Here is a 24,510-nt window from a genome sequence, read left to right on the forward strand (position 1 = left end):
TAGCTCCCTGTGTGCATTCACTTGGCTGAAGTGAAGAGAATGAAGCAGAGTGACATTTCCTTGTTGATTTAATGCAACTGTTGTGTTCCCCTTTAATCGTACCTGCTCTCTATGCTGTCTGCTGTGCAGCTGGTGCTGGATGCTGAGACGGTGAGCATGCCGAGCCTGCCCCTGAGCAAAGGAGGGGTTTCTGGAAGTGCTCAGAATCTCTACGAGGTCTGTGTCTGTCCCAGTGGCAAGCTTTTCCTATCCAAGGCTGAGGTCATCTCCACTTGTAGCGAGAATCAGGAGTGCTAGACAGACTCTGATAAGGTTAATGATTTTCCATCTCTTGGTAGAGGCATCTTCTGGGAGGCAACAAGCACAACTGTTAATATTCGGCCTGAGTTTTTTTTATGTTTATACCACAGTGGATCTACGATGATCCCACTGGCATATCAAGGCCTATAAAAATACAAATGCCTGCTGGTGTACATGTTGGAGATGACATGAAGTGCATCCTTTTAGTTGCATTTATGACCTTCTTCTAACTATTCAGCTGAAACAAATTGTCATTCAGAACCAAATTTATCTACATCAGAGCTTTGCGGAGATCTCTTTTACACACACAGTATCATGGCTGGGCAATGAGGAGCTGGTAACAGCTTACATCCTATGCAATATTATCTTGTGGTGCAATAAATGAAATTGACACATATCAAGGGCTTGGAATAAAAAATTAAAAAATGTCTCAAATGGCAGAAGAATGTTATTGAAAATAAAAGTTTTACATTTGCCCTTCTGGCTCCAAGCCCTCGGTATGTTGTATTTCTGTTTTGGTGTTTAGCATGTTTTATTTAATTGGAAAAAATTAAAGAAATGCTGGTGTATATTTTGTCATTGTCATAGTCACTTAAGAGATTACCTTTATCTCATTTATTTCTAATTCAAATTCAATTACAACTCTAGGCAACAGACTTCTTTTCTTATTTTGTTTCAATTGCTTCATGCTGTTGAGATTAAAATACCAAGTCCTTATAGTACCATAAAGTGTTGTTAGTGTGAATCACACATGTAATTATGTTTTTGTTTTTTTTTTTACATATGTTTTGCCTGTGTTATTTTAAACCCCGTCATAAGCATGTAATTATGCATTAGCAACAAGACAGAGAGCTTTTTCTTGCAAGGAAGCTGGTCTGTGTTTGTTCAATAACCTCATCTTTAGCCAGGGTCTATGACTAATAATACAACAAGCAAAAAAAAAAAAGGAATAATAAAGGCACTGTCGTTATGGGTAGCTTATTCTGCGTGGAGTAACTGAGTTTTGGTTTTGCCTTTTGTGTCAAATATGCATAGATTTTAGTTTCTTTTTAAACAATTTACTTGACAGGCACTTAATAGTTGCCTCTATTGTAAAACTAAGGTTCACGATGTCAAAAAGGGCAATATTTTGTAAAGATAGTTACACTGAGTTTAGCATCAATTTATGTTACATTTCCGCAAGACTGTTTTTAGCATAATTAACATCACATGGTGTTGTGTTCAGAAATAGTTAACGTGCAGTTTTAACCTCTGTTCTGGCATATTTTGATAAAGTGTGTATTTATTAATTTTGTATGTTGAATAAACTTTGTGCTATTCTTCTAAGATGTGTCTTATTCATATTCATTCATTCTCATATATTTGTTTTTCTGAAGACTGCTCTCTGTTTTTTAATCAGATCTTATGGACAAAAAGGCACAAGAGGACGGTCAGTCTTTTAATTTATCATGTAACAATTTTAAAGTTCAACTGTCTCTTTGTTTTCTGCCTTGCACAAAGCCTGTACCATGAATGGATAGTTTTGAGCATTACCTAACCATGTTAATGGCTCTCTGGTGCGCTCTACTGGATAAGCTTTGTGGTGCCACCCAGACACAAAACAGAGCTTTACACCCACACCCACAAGCTGAAATTTATCCCTAAAATAAATAATCAGAGCTGCTCCTGCAGGCTGTGACAATCTCGTCAATATCAATAGTCAGATTACCTTATAACTTAGTTAATGTTTCTCCAATTTGGAGAGCAAATAGATAGGTTGCGCTGCCTGTAAACGTGAGGCAACATGAAATATTAAAAAGTGGATGCAATACAAAAATTTGAGAATTTAAAAGCGTCATAATTGTTTAAATCACATAGACTACACATTCTTTTTGAATGTGCCTTCTTTTATAAACCTACGAACAAAATCGGACACCGTTTATTTAATGGAATTTATTAGGCCTTCCTATGGCACAGTGCACATCAACGTGTATACATGTACATATACATGATACACAAGGTACTCCAAGGTCGTATGTCCAAGGAGACACCCTCAGCTGAGTCACCTTAAGCTTGAGGTGTAATAAGACAACAGATACCAAGAAGCACATTTTAAAGTATGTTTCAAAATGACACAATATGTGGTCAGTGTGTGTATAGTCTTTCAAATTAAAGGGTTGTAAAAACACACAAGCACCACAGTCTGGTGCTATTCTATGTTCCTTAAACCAGAATAGTTCAAATGACCAAAAATGTATGAACATGGTTTCATGCTGACAAAAGTTAACATAAGGGTTGTGCCCAGATTATAGCGTATATATGGCTCTTTATTCTATCACACTTTCCTATTGAGTATTGCCAAACAGGCCATCACCGTAAAAAGAAACAATATTTGGATGACTTGTTTAAGCAAAAGCTGAGCTGTAGCTGTCATTGCCCCATCCAAAACATGTAGTTATCAAAGCAGATTTGCTCTTTGTAGGGTACACATGGTTCATAAGAGCAGGTAATAATGCAAAACAGGAGCACAACAAACATTTAACAGAGCTAAAACAAAACATATCCCCAATAAAAAAACAAAACAAAAAGAGAATTCTGTTTGAAGTAACATAAAGAGTTTCCCATTCACAGTTGGATTCTCCCAAGTTGCTGGGGTGACACAAGCGCTATACAAGTGCAAGTGTGAATACATTAGGAGTTTCAAAAAAGTGCTTTTCCATAAACAAGTGACTGGCTATGTTACAGAAAATTTACAAATTTACAGAAATGATATGAAATCAACCATTAAAAAAAAAACAAAATTTACAAACATGATTGTATTTCCTTGCTTTGCTGAGATCTTGCAAATAGGACGTTGCATGAAAGTAATTGCTGTATTGACAGTTTGAGTTTATCTATTTTTTCATTACAAGCGCAACCTTTAAGTACACTCAACTGATTTTCTGTAGCAAGAAAATATATACATATATATTTTTTTTTTATAAAAGATAAAGTAAAAAAAGCAGCATCTTTTTTTTCATTAACTCAGAGCAAATAGATTCAGTATGGGGACTCTGGTAAACAAAACGTATTGCTGAGGCATTTGTATGTACAGCATGTGCAGAATTCTTTTTCACATATTACAGCAAATGTATATTGAGACAGCGGTTATGGGAGCCATTCATTATTTACTGTGCATGGGCCACAGCACCACCACCACAGGTAGAAACTGCATATGTACCATAAGCTGCCAGCTGGATACTTCAATTTTATTCAAAGTGATATACATGATCTGTATTGCACACAGCCACAGGTGTCCTCTATGCCACAGAGGATCTATGCATACTGTAGTTTCATTGCCATCTTTTATCAACAGTATTATATTTTTTGCTGCACAAAGGATTCAAGCTTTATGATAATCCGTGCGGTACATTCCATCACTCTCATTGCCACCTCAGATGTGTATCTGTCGTTGGGAATTTGTGGAAATGGCAGGAGATCCGGATAACGAGTTCTCAGGCTGTCCACACCATATCCTTCCAGGATCTGAACATCATTGGCAAGGCCTGTCAACTGTTTGTTGTACTCCTCCACTTTTTGCGCCAAAGCAGTTGGTTTTACATCTTTGTCTGATTTTCCTCTGACTGCATAGTCTGCAGCTATCAATGCAAGCTTCGTGGCCAGGTAGCATTTGAAACAAACCCACTCATTGGCATTTTTATGAAGATCATTGCGAGCAGCGGAGTAGTTTGCTCTGGCTTGCCTCAGCCACCTGCGGGCTTCCACAGGGTTTCCAACTGTCTTGAAAGTTGGGGGCACGAAGAAACGATGAGAATGTGATGATGAACCTGCATAGCTTGTATAATGTTCCCTGAACTGCTGCCTTTCTGACTTGTGACTTGTTGCTTCTTGGTTCCACGATGAATAAAACCTTTGAAATGAGAACTTCTCTGACTGGAAGCGTGTTGATGATGTGGAGAAGGATCTCCTAGAGGCTCGGTCTGTATTTTGTTGATCAGCCAAAGACTGTTTCTCCATCCTGTTGATCTCGTTCTGCAAGTGCTTGAAGACTTCTGTGGCAATGTCAAGATTCTCTGCATTTTTGTCTGGATGCCACTTGAGATACAATCGGCGAACTATCTTCTTTCTTTCTGTTTCAGGAAGCCTCCAAGCTTGTTCAACAACTAAGGTCACTTCTTTCAGGATCTCGGGCAATGCCTGAAGTTTTATCTTTTTTGGTGATTGTTTTTGAGGGGGAGGTCTGAGGTTTTCTTTGCCAGCAAAAAGAGGAGGGACCATTCGTAGACCAGTGGAACGACAATCTGGGCTTGTAGGAGTTGATGGGGCACCGGTGTCTCGAACATGGGTACTTTCATCTTGTCTTGAGAATTTGTACAAGTCGAGGGAACTTACTATTTTGTACTCACTGTACCCAATGTCGATCTGGAAGCATTTTCCAAGGAAACTTGTGTTTTCCTCCTCTTCTCTTTCTACTTCTTGAACAATGATTGCGTATGTATAGGTAGGCTGGTAGGACCCGTATATGTCTCCTCCCTCAGAGTCTACAAGGTAACCCACATATTCCCCTGGATAGAATACATTCATTGGATCCATGAGGAGTGTGTGATGTATCTCAGCTGGTATGGGGGTTCCAGGGAGGGGCAGCTCAAGTTTCGAAGGCTCTGTTGAGTCATATTTAACACCAAGGCTGTCCAGCTTCTCTGTGATTCTGTAAATGTCATTGCAACCCAGCATGGCAATTAGATAGGATGTGTCAGAAATCAAATTGTCTGTAGCAGACTTTAATGTCATAGCCAGTGCCAAGAGGAAATTAATGTCTTTACTGTCTGAATGCTGAATGTACAGATGAATCACAGCTGTCCCATACCTCTTGAGGAAGGCAAGTGTTTCACTGCGGCTATGAGGGATGGGACTACATCCTTTCACTCTCAATGTTGTCTGGAGTTTCTCAAAACAAGACACTTTGAGTCCTTCGCAAAGTGCTTTGCAGAGACGAATAGCTTTTTCCTCATTCACAAGGTATGCATTGTCATTCTCATGTTTCATTATTCTGATCAGTCCTGTGATGAACTGCTCTGATGACAGCAACAGCTGAAGGCGACCTTGAAGTGAACAAAGAGCTCCAAACTGGCACATTTTTGGAGAATCTTCATCAAGTTGTTCTTCAAGAATGCTACTCAACAGTCTAGGCCTTAGTTTCTGGGGAAGAAGCATGATCAGCTTTGTGTGAAAGGCGTGATCTTTTCCCAAATAGCACTGGCTCATGTCCACAAGCATCTGAACTCCAACATTACCCTGAATTCTACTCTTGTAGTGTGGGGCATCATCAAACACTAAGCTATTGGATTTTGCTAATCTACCATCATGGCTTGGCAGATAAAATAACAAATCTCTGAGACTCTCTAGGTCTTTGCGAATTTCCACTGGATCATTATGTAGAGCCTTGAACAATCCTGAAACAACCCTTTTCACAGTTCTCATTTCATTTGGGTCAAGCTGCTTGCCCTCTGAACTTCTGTAAATTCTCCACAGCACTTCAACATACTGTTTGGTTGACACAACATCTTCTGTGCCAAGGAGTTTGAAGAGTTGATGAAAGGTACCAAGTTCTAGAGGCAATTTGTACAAGTAGGGTTTGAAGTCAGATTCATTGTCCAGATTAATGACAACCTCTTCAGGTTTCAGCAATTTCCAGCCATCCTCAACCATGACAAAAGCCACCCCACGGAGCTGGTAACGGAAATCTCTTTTATCAGCATTAAGGAACTCGTAGGTGGACCTTAAAACTTTGTTCCTGGTTTTCACCATTTCATCATCTGGACTGGATAAGTTGCAGATGTTCTTGCAGTTGCTTATGACTTTCTCCAACGGTGGGTCCAAGCTGACACCTAACATGTTCAGCACTTGGTCAAGTTGTTCCTGTCCAGTGAGAGTGCTCCCTTCCTGGTCCTTTATGCTTGATGGAGTACCTTTCTCTGGTAGAATTGGGCAGGATGTCCAAAGCAAGTGAATAATATCTGTTTGCTTGAATTTTGGATTTACCTGAGACCCACTGAAACGAATCAGAGGAAGTGTGCCACTCATCTCTTGGTACTGTGAATGAAGCCTGATGAGTTCTTTGGGCGCTCTCTCAGGACAAAGGAATGGTATCATTGAGAGCTCTTTGAGAAAAGTACCCTGGAAGAGATCTGTCCTCTCTTTGAAAATATGGTTCAAGAGCACATCGACAATGATTTGCACTTTTTCTTTGGTCCAGCTCTCTGTCTGGGCTTTGATGCTGACCTCTTTTGCGAACTGAAGAACTTGCTGCTGGGACAGTTCATGCTTCAGACCAATATTTCTCAGAAAGGTTATCCATGAGGTGAGCGACAATGTTCCGTTCTTTGGTTTTGACACTTGCTCAACTTTCTTGAAAAAGTCACTTGGTATGAACGATTTTGCAGGTAGCATGACTTCAAACACCTTAATTGTCTCATCATAGAAGAACTTGGTTGGCCTGAGTCTGTTTGAGTAGTCATAGATGAATGACAGTCCCTCCAGTTTTTCATAGAGCTGATCTTTCATCTCACATGATTCTTCCATTGACAAAAGTCTCTCTTTCAAGTAGACAATGTGTTCCACTTTGGCATCATAGGAAAGATTCTCAAACTTTGGCAGGAGATGTTGAAGGTAGATTTCTAAGTCATCAATTGGCATACAGCCAAGAAAGGTGTACAGTTCTTTAAGCTGTGGACTGTCAGCAAGAAAGGCAAAAGAGGCTGTGTGAGCCCATTTGTCTATATCTGCCGTAGGAATGCTTTTTGCAAGGACATAGTTTGCTCCATAGTTTGCAATGCTGATGTACCTCCCACTAACTGACTTAAAGCATGGGATGAGTTTTAGGCTCTGTACATCCTGTTGTGTGAGGTTAGCTAGGTTGCAGTTGAAATACAACAGAAGAGCCTCAAAGTCCTTGTCAGTCAGGTTTGCTGCTTTGAATGCAGATGTCTGAATCATGTACTCTACAGCTTTCAGGACACTTGATGGATTTTCAATGTTTGCTGTGTACTGTGCCAGAAAAGGCAGGATGGGATTCTCTTTGACACAGATTTTGCCCACTGCAAGCTGAATGCACCCTGCTTTCATTAGGGTGTGAAAGACTTTGTCATTTTGGCCATGTGGAAATATGGCTATGTTCATCAAACTCAGAGGCAAAAGCACATCATGCTCAGGGACAACTATCTTTTCTCTTGCCAAGAATTTGATTCCCGGTAGTAAAGCCCAGTCTTTCAGAATGTCAAGCACTGTGTCAAAACTGGGTTTAATGTCCGCTTGATCCTCCTTAACAGCTATATTCTCACTGATGAAGTTCCATACATTCTTTAGCCAAGATTCACTTGCAAAGGTGTCTCTCCACTTTACAGGGATCCTTGTTCGATACTCTCTTGGAAGAACAGACCCCAGTAGGTCACCAAAGCTGCTGATGTCAAAAATCTTTGCAGCTCCTGCATTCAACAGGATGTTGCTGTACCGGATGTACAATGTATTCATGAACATTTCTTTCCTCGAAGAGATTAGCTCGTGATGCGTTGTCAGGAACTTTGGTCTCTTGGTATCAAATACCTGAAGCATATTGTCCATTGTTATCAACAGAGGCAAACCCTCAATTTTGATTTCATCCACTTCTATGTCTTTGAAACAGTAGTCGAATAGAATCTTCAGGTTATGAACAAGCTTGTAGTTGGACTGTTGGAGGCGGCAGGGAAGTTTTCCAACGTGGCAAGATGTGTCTGGTGACGAGAAAGTGTGAAGAAAGTTGCGGACATCCTCTGGTGTTACATAACTGACTGGTATCCCTGCATCCTCCAAACAGTAGTAGAGATTTGCAGTCTCATCGCAACTGTGAACCAGGTTGAAACCAATATCCAGAAGCAACGTTTTCAGCCTGTAGATATTTTCAGCCACAGACTTCCTTGAGGTGATGTTGTACTCAGTGTTTTTCAAGTGCTGAAGCTCATCTTGTAGCAGATTGTCAAAGAAAGCTCTGCCTTTGCTTGCTGTGGATGTATTCACCCAAGAAATATAAACGACAGAGTGCATGTCAGAGTTGTCCATTTGTGCTGCTCTGATAACAGGAAGCAGACGCTTCAGGTCAGCATGGATACTGTTGTACACTGATTTAACCAGGCAGTACCAGTCTGGCTGTATATCAAGTCTGTTGACTGGGAAGAAGAACAGATATTTCCGCAATGTATCTTTAACAACATGAAGTGGTGTTCCTTGTAGTACGGTCATGGTGGGATCAGGACCTGGGAAGTATCGACGCTTAAGCTGAATCAGCAGTTCCACGCAGGCAGGGGCTATCAGTGATGTCATCAAATTGTTATTCCAGTCACTCCTTACCCCTACTCCATTGTCATCTCTCCATAGGTTTCTTCTAGCTGAGTCTAGAGCAAAATGTCCATTGACATGGAAAGGTAAGCCAGTCTCCAGTGACAGGGGCAGAAAGCAGAAGGCTCTGTGGGGTTTTTTGTAGTTGTGGCTTACACATGCAGCTACCCCTCCACGTGGAAACAGAGTTATATCTTCGTTTTTGTGAGCTGAGATCACACTTTTTGAGACATTTTCAATGTTAGGGAAGCCAGATCGATTGCAGATCATCCATGTAGTCAAAGTTCCATCCGTGTCCTCTATGTCCATTGTGTAAGTTATCTGCTGAACTGGGATAGCAGTGAGCTGCTTCTTTTTGGTCACACTATCAATGACTGAGGCATGAAACTGTTTGCGTTTCAGCCGATCACCATCTGTTATTTTGGCAGTCACAGAATAGAGCACCTTTAGTTCTCCAGACGCATTATCAATTTCACAGATTGATATTTTTTCCATGTGGTTGAGGAACATCAGAAGCTCAGCGCCATCAGTTTTTAGCTTATCCAGAAGGTTTTGCACCATTCTGTCAGATGCAGGGACTGAACTGATCTCTGAGGTCTTTGCCATATCTGTAGAGCGAATAGGGAATCTGAACATTGTGCTGCGTTCTAACTTAAAATGAACTCCTAAGTAAAGGTTTAAAACGTCTGAAAACTGAGATCTGAAGTCAGAGTCCAAGTCTCTAAACATTCTTCCAGGACTCACAGATGTAGCCCCTGGTGCATACTGTGCATGAGGATCAAAGATGCACAGAATGTCATTGTTTGAGATAAAGGACGGGCAGTCAGTGATGTGATAGACAGAGTTGAATCCTATACCATACTGACCAGTTTTGCCGGGATTTGCCTCTTTTGTTCCTCTTCCGAGATTCTGTATGCCTCTGATATCATCCTCTGTGAAAGGCTGGTTGTTATATACACAGAGTGCAGGTCCTTGCATTGGGACCCATTTATCATCAAATATTCTGTCTGTGGGGTGTGTCCTTGAATCAAAAACAAAGTAAATTTCAGTAGCTTTGGCATCATCTGCATTTTGAAGTAGCTCTTTTAGCATTTCTTTCTCTGATGGGTAAGCATTGAGAATACTTTTAATTCTGCTTGTGAGTTTTTCTTTCTGTCCAAATTCACTCCCAAGTCGAGTGAAACAGACATTTGAGGCATACCTCTCCAAGGCTTTGTGACGTTTTGGGACGGCTCCTAATTTCACAGCAACCTCTCTTGGAATATCCCCATGGCAGTATTTCACAGAAGAGTCTCTGACCTTGATCCAAGGGCAGTCATTGTAGCATAGTGATTTTGATGGCTGTAATGTCAGATTGGAGTCAGGTAACAGAATCCCACCATAATTTGCTTGGCAGTATTCTTGGTTCTTGTCTCGTATCCAGCTCCATATTCCTTCACTAATAATTCTGCGACACAACTGGAAGTTATCCTCAGTGAGTGCCCTTCGCCCACATTCCTGCTTCACAGTTTCAAGAACTGCTGAGAAATCCTCAACTGTAAAGCTCGGCTGTACCCTGACATTTTCAAAGAGCTCACGACAACTGTTTCTGTATTTGTTAGGGAGCTGATAAAGATGCGGAGCTGCATCAAAATTCAGGTGGAATGCAACTTTGGAGGGATTGACATATGTGTTCTCCACCAGGATGGAGTTAAACGCTTTCAGTTCCTCAGTTATTTGTTCTTTTGCATCCTCAGCTTGTAGCATTTCTTCATGTAGATACTTGTAACAGGCATTTGTTATGTTTTCCTGATACAGTGTGACACCATCAAATGATTGAGACAGTTTCTTGAGCTGACTGATGACCAGTCCAACCGAGGGCTTCCTTATTAGACCAAAACAGTCTTTTACAGCCAATGACATTGCACCACAACCTTTGAAAGATGGAGAATTCTCATTCAGGATTGGCTTCATCAGACAAACTGTGTCCTGATGTTCAGTTGTGAAGAGTTCTTTAGCAGAGAACATTGTTGTTGGGGAAAAGTTGTTCCCATGCCATGGTAGTGAGAACCCTGCAGGTCTTGTCAGAAATGGAAGGAACTTGATGTCCTGTAGCTTTTCTAAGAGCTCAGCTGCTGCCGCATCTCTAATCTTCAGTTTCTCATCAATGAGACTGAGTAGGATACTGCTACGAAAGCATGCAGCTGCGTGATCACTTTCATTAAGATGAATAACAGACTGAGCACGTTCAATCAGGTCCTCCCATGACAGGTCATCTTTCACCATGCCTAACTGAACTAGCTTCACTAAACACACAGGGTTTAGGTAGTCTTTGGAAGTCCCCTCAGGAAATCTTCCATCATCATTGCTGTAGAGTTTAGCAACTCTTCCCTCTGGGTGAATGAGTCTGGAGGGCAAAACCAGTTCCTTATTGGGGCCAGAGCATGGGATACAAGGAGTAACCCTGAGGATTGATGCGAAATCTTCCAGCTTCTCATTCAAGACATAATGCATCAGGGGATCTCGAAGCTCTCTGTCAATTTCTTGGATGTGAGGGAAAAAGACGTCTGAAAAGAACTGCTTCTCTGTCAAGGTGTTTTCCATTAACTTCCCTTTACATCCAGCATCATCAAATCCCTCCTTCACCCAGTCAGGCAGCTCAACAGCACAGAGGTTTTGTGAGCCACTCTTCTTGAGGTATTTCAAGAATATCTTGAAAGCAGCAGGACCAATGTCTGGCCTACAGAGTAAGGCATCATCAAGGAATCTGACGAATTTGATTGACACCCAGGTTTTGCCATCTGAGAAAACTTTTGCGTGCTCACTGTCACCTCCCTTGGCTATTTCTTGGTAGACACCCTGGCTGATCAGTGTGAAGTCATCATGCACCTGACCTGGATCTGGCCATGCTGCGTAATAGTTGTAATCAAGCAGTTCTCCGCTTTCAGCCATTGAACGTAGCATTGTGAGTGCTGCCAAATACGCCTGGACAATGACGTGTCTCATGAACACAGAATTCCACTGTCCTTTGGTGTCAGTCTTCCAGATCTCTTTACGGTTGGAAGTCACAGCAAAGCAGCCGTTAACATGGACTGGTAGGCCTGTTTTGATTCTGAGAGGTAAGTAACAAAACACCTCTCCGATTGATGTGGTGTTTGTCTTTACTGTCCATTTGCGATTTTCTTCCTCTGAGAGCAGAACAGCCACTCCTCCACAAGGCACTAGTCCAAGTCTTTTTCCACTATCACTGAGGGAAAACTTGAGTGCTTCAGTTACATCCATGCATGAGCAAATGAGCCAGTTGGTGACCTCGACTGCCTTTTGGGGCATTTCATCTGTGAGTCTTCTTGTCTGAACACCTTTAGCAGCCATCTCAAAGTACTGGTTAGGATCTTCCTCTGAACCTCTGAACAGTGGGGAGTGGAGATCGACAATGCGTTTGAACACATTATGAAACTCTTCTACCACAACACGTATGATGCAGCCAGACTTGGGAACATCAGCAGGTACCTTGTTGGTGCTTGCTACTTTCTTCATAACCCTTGCTGCAGATTTTAGGATACTCAGAGGTCCATATGAGGCTTTGGATGACCACACACTTTTGTTGATAGTCACGACATCTTGTGCTCCTGCTGGATTTGGTTCCTCATATTTCAGGTATTTCAAGACCATACTTCCAACATGCTGTGTAAACAGAATGAATCGATGGCCACATATGCTGAACTCATCAACCAGGGAATAGATGTCCGTGGTGTTGTAGTACAGACTACTGATTTCACTTAGTGAGGCTTCCTGCTCTGTTCTGAATGGGAGTCTAAACAGTGTACCACTGAACTTGTATGGGGAGTCCTGAGCTAGCGGAAGCTGGCAATTGAAGACATTAATGAAAGGTTTGAACTGGTTGGGGAATTTTCTTAGCCTTTTCTGTTGCTTGCTCCAGTTGATTTTTATCCCTGGATTAGACCTGTCTCTGATGTGCTTGCTGATGTGATTAATGTTTGGATCAAACATGATCATGAACTCTCTGCTCATTATGATGGGGATGTCAGTGATGTGATAAACTGAGTTGAAACCCAAGCCAAACTTGCCAACTTTGTCTGCTTCACATCTCTTCACTGATCCGCCTAACCTTGTGATGTTCAGAAAGTCTGTATCTGAGAACACAGAGTTGTTGAAGGACCACAATGAGGGCCCGTGGCAAACAATCATACCAGGGTCAAGGAGATTCTCTCGAATGTCAGTGTTTTTTCTCATGTCAATGAGGAAACTGCACTCTGTTGCACTTGCATCATCAGCATTCTGGAGGAGCTCTTTAAAAATGTCTGCTACAGATGGATATTCCTCCAAGATGTTCTTTATTCTTACTGTTAGAGGTTCTCGTTGGCCTGATTGTTCAAAGCCAAGGTTCTCTGGGTTTATCAGTCTTGTGCTCAAACATGGCACTTTCAGCCACTCTGCAGTTTTCATGGGGATGTCATCATGGACTAATATAATGGGCTCTGATGCATCTTCAAGTAAGTCATTCAAGTCGTCAACCTTGATGTCACAGTAAGTGCATTCATGAATGGGCTTCATGGCTAACTTGCTTGGGTCCTTGTAACAGAAAATCGGCACATGCATGTTAGTATCTACAGTTATCTGATTGTTGTACAGCCATCTTAGGATGTTGATCAAAAGCAGGATATCATGTTTGCTTTCCTCCTTGGTAATCTCTCCTTCATATCTTTGTCGAATGGTGCTGATGACTTCAAACACATGGCTTGAGACAACCTCTTCAACTGAACCACAAAACTTGAAAAGCTTGTGAAACTTTCTAATTGTCTTTGGCAGGGAGTACAGGTAAGGCTGTAAGTCGAGATCGGGGAGGGGTTTTAGGACTGTGTGGCCAGGTGATGAGAATGTCTTCCCTGTCCACACCCAGTCAAAAGGCAGTGATTTCATTGCTTCTCTTGCATCCTCAAGATGAGCCTGCATGAAGGCGTAAATCTCAAACAAGATCTGCTGGAATTGATACCAATCCTCTGTGGTGAATGCTTGAGATTTGTGCCAGTCATTCACTGCTTTCAGGTGTTGCAATACTTGATCCACCTGTGGCTCTACAGTTAGTTTCAGTGCCTTCTTCATACCTGTTGACGTGTGTTCAACCAGTGCTACTGAAGATCCCACGAGCACTGCATGGGATATATCACACATCTCAGACAAAGAGCAGATATTGAGAGTATCTCCAACCCAGGCAAGAGATTTAGGGTAAGTTAGGGGTCTTTCTTTGCAGACAGGCACCCATTTCAGTTTTAGCAATGATGTCTGAGCATCAGCTGATTTTACCAGCTTGGTTTGTCTGTTAAGTATCTGCAGGAGTGTTTTAGCTTTTTTGATTATTAAGTCCCACTCCGGTTCATCGCTGCTTTGTAACTCCTCTATCTTTTTTGCCACGTGAAGTACATCTTTTTCACTGAGCTGTACTTCATTTCTTAGTCCCAGTTGTCTAAGTGAATGAAGAATATCAGGGGTGCATGTGAATGTACTTGTGGGAAACCTGGTTTTCCCTTCCCTGTAGAACAGATTCTGTAGAATCTCCAGCTCAGGATCAAAAAGATCAGAGGCTTTGACTGACTTTCCACAAGGTAGCTGAATAAATTTAAGAGCAGAAAGCCATCCAATCACAGATGCGTTTTCATTCTTTAGAAACGCCAAATGTTTAAGTGCCCAAAGCATGATTTGGGATATCTCATCTGTTGTGTAAAACCCCCTTTCAATATCCTGAATAATAATCTTCAAACACTCTGTTGTTTTCACCTGTTCTACATTTAGCATCTTGATGAGGCGGATTGATTCCTCGTCACAGCAACCCACAAGATTTACAGATAATTTTACATTTGGTGGATACTTGGCTCTATGATGTAAAGCTCTAGCTCCTCTCAGGGATGTGAACGCTGAGGTACCTTCAGGGCAGTTCCCCACTTTCTCAAAGATTGAAAGTTCAAGCAGGGTATGCTTTTCCTTCTCTGTAATGTCAGACAGTCCTGCAAGAAAGTTCCTGAGGGCAATCTTCTCTGTGACTGAGAAAGAGGAGACTGTGCTGGATAAACGCTGTGTTGCCAATCTATCCATAATTTGCAGAAGCATACTAGGAGAGGAAGAATGGATGTAATTCTTTAGCAGAGGGTGCTGCAAACATGAATCCATCTTTTTTATCACTACTCCTCCAAGCTTCTCCACGATGTCAAGAAGGTTTTCAGAAAGGGGTGCCTCTTCTTCATCTGCAAGAATTATGGGGGATGGTGTTTTGATACGTAGAAGCTTAACAATGTCCATGCTTTCCTCAAGTGGCACAAGTGGGATCAAAGGCATGTCTTCAAAGGTACTTAGGTCATCAGCAAAATTTATATAGAGATGCTTCCAAATAATCTTCAGCCAGGAAACTGTAGGATGCTTCAACTCTCTGTTTCCAGGTTCCCACTGGACAATGAAGTCTCTAGTTGGCCAGGCTGTTGAAAGGATCTCCTTGATGAGTCGAGCTGATCGTTCAGGGTTCAGCACTTGTAGCTGAGTACAGGGTCTTCCTGTTTAAATAACAAGAAAGTTATTAGTTATTATGTTTTTATTATTTTATTTATTATTTTTATTTATTAATAGGTTACTAAATGCTATCTTTCAAAGCTGAAACAGTTAGGTTTGTCTCCAAAATTATTTCCAAAACTGCACAAACAAATGACTAATTAGAAAAAATTAGTATATTCATACTCAGCATTTAAGACTTATAGCAATATTGCAGCACATACTGCTGATGTTGACAATGCAGACACACTTGCATAAACCATGTTTTGTTCACACACACACAGTTTGTTAAATTTATACAAAAATCCTGACAATCTTGGGCCAACTCTGAGCATTTCAAAGCAGGGAAAACCATTTTTGAAAGAGCATTTGAACTAGTTAAACACTGCAAGTAGTGAAGTGCACCATGAAATCTGTGTGAAATAAGTCAGAGTGATGATGAGTGAATTTTACAGAATCTTAACATGTGAATTGCTGTTTATTGAGTTCTCTGACTGCAGTAATCATGGTGCTCTTTCACAGCCATGCATTAGTTTAGGTCAATAGTAAAAAGGTTCAATATTTCACACACTTTGAAATACCTACCTGAGCACCCCCAAAGATATTGTTGCACTGTAATTCAAGTGACATATTTTTAGACATCTAGAATGTATTTACAAAAAACAAAACAAAACAAAAAAAAATAGGCCTGGGTCAGTTGATGTTATAGGATCTAAGAAGTGGTACATTATCATCAGAAGTGGGGCCAGAGTGGGCAGCAGAATAAAGACTAATGGATGAAGGATGCTAATGGAAGTTAAGCTACCGTAGACACATTCACATAAAATGGGGAAAAGTTAGTTCAACATTGTTATATTAATCATTAATGTTGGGTTCAGAGGCCAAATCTGTTACTTAACATATTTCTTCTGTCTGGCACATGGCCCTCTTGTCATACTCATGGCTGAGTATGCAGTGAGGGCAGTCAGGATCGAGCGGAATGTGTGGCACAAAAACAACTCTTCCATGAAACAGCATGCTCACTGTCTCTTTCTCTTTCTGTCTCTCACTCCTAAATTATCTATCAGCAGTGTACCAGATTTAATGCCCTGCTGGCACTGCAGAAGTAAGGTGACCCAGTGTTACTACAATATGGCTAAACCCACATAATCCACATAGTCATCCCAGGGACTGTGAGGATTTTTCAGTTTCAGTTGAGATACAGTTCAGCAAACATCTTACATGTTACACAAATCATACTTTGCATAGTGCTTAAAGCTGACTGATTTATGTGGATATTGCATGTAAATTAAATATGTTTCATTACCTCTGGATTTGGCTGCTTTCTTCAAACTGTCCATTACTGAAGGTTTAATGCTCTCGAGTATAAAGCGACCCTCAAGTCCTGGATACAGAGACCTTGGGACAAAGCAAAACAAAGGAAAGAAATTGTACAAATTAAATTCTACATGTATATGTATTTTAATGTTGAATAATGTTGAATAAATTACATATACAACAGTGCCATAAAACTGATAGTAGTAGTTAGTATATCTGAATGACTTTATGTAAAAGATAAACACATTTCTCAGAATATTGAAAAGAAGATACACTGATGGCCAAATTTATGTGCATGAAAGGAGGGCAAAATTTGCACAGTTCATGTCAATCTAATTTGCACTTTCAATTTGCATGTAATTGTTGTCTGATTTTCAAAGGCAGTAGCAAAGCCACAAGCTAATCAGGCAACAATCTTCCTTTAATATTTCTGAACAAATTTGCATGTGCTTTTCAGATGTGGAAATTTTTCACCTGGTATTAGCAAATTACAGTAACCTTATTAAAGTAAAGTACATTGAACTGTACTTATATATGCTCTTACTGTTTATACATATATAAACAAAGGAGAAATACTCTTTGATGCACATCATGGCTGTGCCTTAGATCAATATCTTGCAGGCTGCTGCACCCATTTAAATTTGGCCAAAGTGGGAACAAGTGCTGTGTCCATGACATACAGTCAAGGTTATTTCAGATAAAAATACTATCTCATATCATTTTCACCTGTTAAAATCACTTCAAGAGTAAAAGGAAATTTCACTGTATCTCTACCTGGGGTATTCTTCAGATGCAATGTGAATGGCGTCTTTGTCATTGACAGAAGATGAAAATGTTGTAAATGTGTCATCTTGCAGTGGCAGGAGCTCCAGTCCTATTAGGTCACTGTAATTGGCATCACTAAGCACAAACTCCAGCAGCAGCAGCTTCTCCTGGGAGGGACCTTTGTGTTTGTACTTCCTAATCACCTGCCGCAACAAAGATGGAGTCACCTTCCTCACTTCAGTGGACTCAGCCATGTAGGAAGCCAGGACAGAGTCCACGGCTGCAGGTACCTTTGCCACCTGCATTCCTGAGCTTTGGAGGTAGTTGACCACAGTTGCTGAAATATCCTCATATGTGTCCAGTTCTGAGAACACAGCCTGGTCCACCCGGATCCAGCTCTCGCTGAGGGAATAGATGACTTCCTGCTGCAGCAAGTCATGAAACAGCGGCTGGAGAATAGGTTTCCAGCGGGACTTGACCTGCTTAGGATTTGGCCAGGCCTCATAGATCCCTGTAGGGGACAATGGAAAGTCTTGGTCCTTTTTTGTCTGTACCCTTTTGATAGTCTCAGTGATGAGTGTGAAGTAAGCCCTAGGGATAACAGTGATTATAAGCAGCTCATTCCACAGGGCAGCTGGATCCCTCCACTGGTCCACCTCCCGCCACTTGATACTCCTACGGTTGTCTGTGAGACCAAAGAAGCCACTGACATGAACCGGAAGCCCTGTCTCACTTTCCTCCCCGGGGGGAAGAGGGAGGAAGCAGAAAGCCCGTCCTGAGAAACCAGATGTGGCACCTGCATCTTCTCTGTTTATCAAAGTAAGAGGCAGGGCAATGCCAATGGTGGGCATGAACTTCAAATCGTCTGCCAGAGAGTCCAACTCAGGACACATTCCTCTCCCTCCAACTCCATTACAAACCATCCACGTTGTTCTCTGAGTCTCTTTAGCCTTTTCATCCTGAGTCTCTATGTTGACCTGGTAAGTGACACATGTGATGGTAGAACTGGGAACGCCATTGCTGTAGCTGTCTGTTGCCTGACCCAGAGTCTTAAGTGCGTTTGGTCTTTCTAACTTATCATCAGTATTTTCTGTTGCTGTAACCTGAAACAACATGCGTTCTGTACCATCTGACTCACGCACATGCAAGGAGATCTTCTGAACACTCTTGAGGAAGAGGAGCACTGTGTCTGCATCTGCTTTGAAAGATTCAAAGAGCTCCAAAACTTTTTCTTTGTTGTAAATGTTGCCACTGAGCTGGGAGGGTTTCATGCGGAGCGGGAAGCGGAACAGCGTTCCAGGAAAGCTGCCGTCCTTAATGGTTTTCTCAGAGCTCCCAAACATCCCAGTGTAGGGAGCAAACTGGTCAGCCAGTTCTGTGATCTCTTTAATGTCTGTCTTCAAGTTCCAACACTGTCCGGATTCATTCACTCCAAACAGAGTCTGATGAGGGTCCAGCATGGCAATCTGGTCTCCACTGAATATACTGGGAACATCTAAAACATTGACATAAGAAAAACATAAAAACTATAAATAAAAATAAAAATGTTAAAACATAACATATAAACATAATTTCATAAGGTGATAAATATACACATTCACACAGTTACACACACACCTGGAAGCTGTGTAGTACAACCACAATTTGACCTGCTAGCCAATAAGCAGCCCTACTGGGCTGTTTGGGTTAAGGCCTTACTCAAGGGCACCACACCACCACTTTGATTTGATTCTGATATACAGAACAAAGTTCATTGTCATTTACAATGCATCTAAATAGGACATTTGCGGTAAAGCAAAAAATGTATAAGCAGTTAAACAACAACAACAACAACAACATTTTGGCAGGAAATATTCTGTTTCTGAAGACTGATTCCACATGAGGAAATAGGTTGTACTGTAAGTAAGTATTTAATAACAGAAATTATAATTAGCATTTCAATACAATCCTCACCTGTAATATGGTACACAGAGTTGAAGCCAATCCCAAATCGTCCCACTTTCAAAGGATCCTCTCTCTTCCTGCTTCTTGCAATCTCCTGAATCCCATTCCAGTCCTCCACGGTGAACACAGCATCATTGTAGACATACAATGCTGTTGCTGCAATAAAAGTTAAGTTAGAATCAGATCAACATAAAATAGTTAGGACAATCTAAAATTATATATTCAGTAAAGGTACAATGAATGACGGAATGTAATAATGCAATATTTTAATATTCCCTGTAATAAAACTGGCTTGTCCCTTTTCCCTGTTTACATGGAGGTCATAGCAGAGCATCAGCTACAGAACAGCTGCTAAACGATACTTAAGTAGGACAGATACCTGCCTACATGAAGGCTTGAGCGTATGCCTTCCAATCAAAGAACAGTGTCACTGATCACTGCGCTATCCTATAGTGCTTTACTAGTTATTTACTACTAACCTTGATGCTGAGCCATGTCAGGTGACCATAGTGACTCCACTCCATACTCCGTCTCATCGTACATGAATTTGACTTCTGTGGCTCCAGCATCCTCTGCATTTTGAATCAACTCCTTCAAAATAAAACCCAGCAAATACATGCATTTATGAAGGCATGGCCTTTACAGTGAACGTACACAATGATATCAGCTTATTTGGTGGATGCTTTTATCCAAAAAGCATTACAGTGAAATGATGGTGCAATGTTACTACCATGTATGGTATTAGAGATGATGTCAGCAAGTAAAACCAAAAGCAAACTGCCTTTCATTTTTGTGCAAGCTTGACTTATTTTCTCATTCCAAATTCCATGATGCTGTATCTGTTTTATTGCACGTAGCCTTCCCCGGGAAAGTCTCTATTACTGCCTGTTAATCTTGGTCTCTTTGGTGAGCTCATATAAAACAAAACAGAACAAAGGATTTCAGTCAATAAAAACCTTTGAAAAAAATTTAGCCTGACACTTACCTTCAGAATCTGTCCACCTTCAGGATACCTCCTCAGGATATCTTTCAAAAACTCAACTAGTGGTGGTGTAGTCTGTCCAAACCTCCCTGTAAAAGCCAAGACAGGTAAGCCTCCCTGTTGTAAGAATTAGTTTATTGCAGAGACACTGTGGTTTTAGTCCTACCTCCACCTTTAAGGCCTCTTCCCTCCAATACAATAGGTACTTCAAGGCTCCCCGTGGGCACCAAGGTCCCAATCTGCACACTGTTATCCAGCTATAGTGGGTTGATATGGAGACAAAGTCTAATTTAACATATGACAAGAAAGCATTAAAAAGAAAACAACTTGGTGTGCATGGTTTTGGGTTATTACATGGAAAATGTCATGTATATAAATATATATAAATATCCTCAAATAACAAATAAGTAAATCCAGTACAAAGTTGCTCAATTAAACAAAAAGAACATGCTTTAGGAGATAATAATTAACTTCTCTGTGTGTAAGAAAACTGAATGTCTTTTTTTTAAGAAGCCATAACAGACTTATAGTTGTCTACCCATCAAGACTAAAATATTATCAGTCTCTCACCCCAGCTATAGTTAACTCTTTTAGGCAGTGTTACTGCAAACATTACTGTCATTGACAGTCTTTTCTTGGTGCATCTTACAGAATCAACGCAGCAGAGAGTCCTCACCAGGCCTGATACTGCTGCCACTCCTACTGTTTGAGGCTTTTCAAGGTTACATTGTGACCCACTACACTCAGCAGTCTTTGTACATCAACATGCCATCTGGCAAACTGGACTCTGCACAGGCAAAACCCTCAGTCATCATCCTAATTATGGCCACTGTACTGCAATAATCATGTGAACAACATTGCTGTCAAAGCATGTTTTGATAGGGATGTCAGAATCCACCTCAGGCCAGTACCACACCTTATTGTCCCCCACAACCAGCAAGAAATGGTAAGTCATAGGCATGACCACACCCCCTATCTATGTGGGCTCAAGTTAGGATAAAAATGGTTTTTAACTTGTAAAGTGATAACTCCAAAGTTAAAAGTTGTAAATCAACCTTTGTAAACCTGTAAAATAGATCTGCATGAGATATTCAAGTTTGTGCATGTGAAAAAATTGTGCTTGAAAGCTTAAATGTTGTAACAAGTACAAACAATATATCTTGTGTCTGCTGCATTCAACATTTGTCTAAAGAACAGATTGCTTTAGCTGGACATTTTCCTCTCCTAACTAAAATGTATGTTGGGTTGTATAATAGCTTAAAGTGTTTTTGCTCATTTGGTCTCTGGCTTCTTGATGCTTATGAAACTCACAGACAACAAGCTAAACTTGACTTTCAATTTCTCCTAAAAAGCATACCACTCCTCTGCTAAGTACAGCATCTGGCATAATGCCTCATCCGTCAAACTGCTGCACTTTAGTAATTGCATCATGCAGAACAGGAATGCAATGTCAAACCTGGACTTACATTTAAGGAGAACAATGGAAAATCTATTGTTGTTTTTTTACTGGAAACCAATTCACATTACAATATTTACAGAACAGAATGCAAATATTCCTTCTATTTAACACTCGGAACTGTAGAACCTGACCTTGCAGTGCATGTGGTATTCGTTTGTATGTGTGGCTCACAGCTAATTTCTGCATATGAGATCAGGGGGGGGCTTCCAAGCACTGACCACCACCTGGTGCTTTCCATCTGCTCAGCCCCAAGACATGGCGTCAACTCCAGTCATATTAGCCCATACACTGACACAGCCATTAAAAAATACCAAACACAAATCATACAGTACATTTATCTGCCAAAAACGAAACTACTTTCTCAAATGGGCACTACTGGCACGTCTGTTTGACCCAAAATAAGATTTTTATAGCATTACAGGTAATCAACAATTGTAAGACCTTAATTCATAGAACTGTAGAACTGTAAAAACTGTAAAAGATACAATTCTAAACTCTATCAATAAAACTGTAACATTTAATGGTATGTTACATGTCTAAACTCAGGAGACTATATTTTGTTTCATATGCTAAAAATGCTGTAACTAAGCTATTGCATTGTTCCATACACTGTGATGATGATGTGCCTAGTCATGTTGCCCACAGTATGAGAATATACAATATTTGACTGCAGTCATCCAAGCTGATATTGAATTACACTGCATAACTCCAACACGAGCCACCAGTAAAGATAAGACAGACAGACAAAGATAGATAGACAAACAGATAGGTATGTAGATATGATCATTATCATGATTGAATCAGTCATAAGATCAATAACAGAACAAAAAATATTCAATTAATTGTTTACAGAAACAACAACACAACCCTGCAAAGGAGACTCACAGCACTTCTAACAATGAAGGCACTGTTATTAATTTATATAAATATCACATCCTTTAGCCTGCAGTTATGACTGGCCTGTTTTTTTCTGCTGGCAATTATCTATCCTCAGAAAAAGAAACCTCAGGTTTTCCTGTGACAGAACCCACCCACAGAACAACAGGCAAATAAACTAAAATGACCTTAATGAGTTTTCCAATATTGAGATAACTAAGAAGAATACACTGAATTTGAAGTTTATAATGGACAAACCCAACACAGTAAAAGTAATAAACCTGTCCAATGCAACAAAGCAACAAAGAATTACAATAGTAATTGACCCAGAACTGGCTTTTATAGGAGCCCTGCAGTATTTAATAATGTTTACAGTAACAGTACCTAAATTTTTAAACCTAGATTTCTGGGTTTGGTCTTTGGTTTGAACATAAAGCATGCTGTTTGAAATAATAACACTACTTTGTGTGATCTGCCCTGATGCACTTCAAGGTTTTGTAACTGAAATTAGTTGAAAATGAGCAAAGCTTGTCCAGTACATGAGAAACCAATAAAGAAGGGACCAGAAAATTGAAAACGGTTGTCACACAGTGTATGAACACAATGAACAGGCTTTGCTTCTGTTATGCACTTTTCAAGACATGCCCTTTTTCACTAGAAAATGTTAAAACTGCACATATTTGAATAGTTAAGTGATATGTTTACTCTGCTGCTTCAAAAAAACACTCACCATTCTCCCATTGTGAGTCAGTCGTTGCTCTTCAACCGGGAGATCTGTCTCCTCGTAGAGCAACTGTTTAACATCTTGAACAGATGTGAAGGGAGAAACCTGGTAGGACCTAAGGCCAAAGTACTCATGACGGACTGTCACCCATGGCAACCTGAAAAGTAAAGACAAAATTGTGTTTGTCAACAAACAAAATCATTATGGGGAACATTTCATTGTGAGCTGTTAAAAAATTTTGAAAACACATCTTTAAGCTTCTGATAGTGTCATCTGTGCATATAAAACATTAAGTTATGACTTCTTTCAAAATATATAGATTTAAATCCATGACTTTATATTAATTTAGAGCACTCTCCTATGAGTGCACTGGTAAGACTGTAGTGTAACAGCAGAGACAAGGAGGCCTCAAATTTGATCACTACTGTAGAGGACACAAGAGTCTTGCTTACAGCCATTATTGATCAAGGTTTAGGTTTGGAAGAAACATGAGAATGGACACCTCACCAGGTCCATCTGTTAATGGTCCATTGGTACCAGTTAGACGTGTATTAAGCTCTAGATGTAGATTTCCACTGTACTTGCATACCGTCTCACACAGCTAGCAGTCTTACTGCACCGAAGTGCTGTAGGGTGGTATGTTATCCTGAAAAAGTAAAATTGTTGTAACAGACAAGAATATTGATTCCTGCCTCAAGAGAGATGAGCTATTTCCCATCAGTGGGCCAACTATCTCAGTAATTTTGTTGCTGGTCAACTCTGCCTCCATGATTACATTACTACCACACTCTGGAAATGGAGTGCACTGCTATTTAAGGTAACAACATGGGTGTTTTACTTATGTAAGGCAAACCTATAGGTTAGCCTGTCAACACCTTAAAAGCAATAAAGTAAAATATTCTTGCTTATTCAGCATCAGAGCACTGTACCCCATGCAGCCAAGTCCAAAGTGGTGCAGTCACTGGAGCTGGAGTGGGTGTGGCAGCCAGCACAGGATGGTGGAAAAGCTCCACAGACCATATTAAACTATCCAGAACAATACACGACTAACACATTGCAATAGTGATTCTAGGAAATGCTGTTAAAACTGTTATCTCTTTGTTGGTTGGTAAGTGTGGTTGAAATGAACCTGAACATCACAGCCAGTGGAGTGTTGCAGGAGGGCCTACCAGTTATTACCATTCAATATGCTGTAATGTATACAGAAATATTTTAAAGCACACATTAAGCTTACCATGGGTCTGGACAGGTGGCCAT

General features: G+C 40.6%; 2 protein-coding genes across 3 annotated transcripts in view; one reads left to right on the forward strand and one right to left on the reverse strand.

Moving 5' to 3' along the window:
• Positions 1 to 21,401, forward strand: part of sgcg (sarcoglycan gamma) — a 32,243-nt gene extending 10,842 nt beyond the window's left edge. The window contains exons 9-11 of one of the 2 annotated variants that reach the window (XM_022746305.1): positions 130 to 312; positions 1,700 to 1,729; positions 20,846 to 21,401. In XM_022746305.1, the coding sequence (XP_022602026.1) occupies positions 130 to 297 (168 nt within the window). In that variant the 3' untranslated portion in view covers positions 298 to 312; positions 1,700 to 1,729; positions 20,846 to 21,401. Of the gene's footprint in view, positions 1 to 129; positions 1,627 to 1,699; positions 1,730 to 20,845 lie in introns of those variants that run through there. The other variant, XM_022746304.1, reaches the window with a different exon arrangement.
• sacs (sacsin molecular chaperone) lies at positions 2,245 to 24,510 on the reverse strand. Its single transcript, XM_022746336.1, has 10 exons — positions 24,488 to 24,510; positions 23,260 to 23,410; positions 20,361 to 20,451; positions 20,198 to 20,283; positions 19,692 to 19,803; positions 19,222 to 19,368; positions 17,278 to 18,763; positions 16,493 to 16,584; positions 15,772 to 15,798; positions 2,245 to 15,191 (listed from the first exon to the last, which is right to left on the reverse strand). The coding sequence occupies exons 1-10, from the start codon at positions 24,508 to 24,510 to the stop codon at positions 3,637 to 3,639; spliced, it is 13,770 nt and encodes a 4,589-aa protein (XP_022602057.1). The 3' UTR covers positions 2,245 to 3,636.

The sequence above is a fragment of the Seriola dumerili genome, unplaced genomic scaffold (assembly GCF_002260705.1).
Source record: "Seriola dumerili isolate Sdu_G_001 unplaced genomic scaffold, Sdu_1.0 BDQW01000102.1, whole genome shotgun sequence".
Taxonomy (NCBI): domain Eukaryota; kingdom Metazoa; phylum Chordata; class Actinopteri; order Carangiformes; family Carangidae; genus Seriola; species Seriola dumerili.

What these genes read in the sequence shown, in the direction of transcription:
- sacs (XM_022746336.1), bottom strand. Translation starts at nt 24,510, where the DNA reads ATGGCCACCTGTCCAGACCCATG. An exon ending in AAGAGGCCTTAAAGGTGGAG is followed by an intron (nt 20,284 to 20,360) that starts GTAGGACTAAAA and finishes TGGCTTTTACAG; the next exon opens with GGAGGTTTGGACAGACTACA. An exon ending in GAAAGCAGCCAAATCCAGAG is followed by an intron (nt 15,799 to 16,492) that starts GTAATGAAACAT and finishes CTTGAATTACAG; the next exon opens with TGCAACAATATCTTTGGGGG.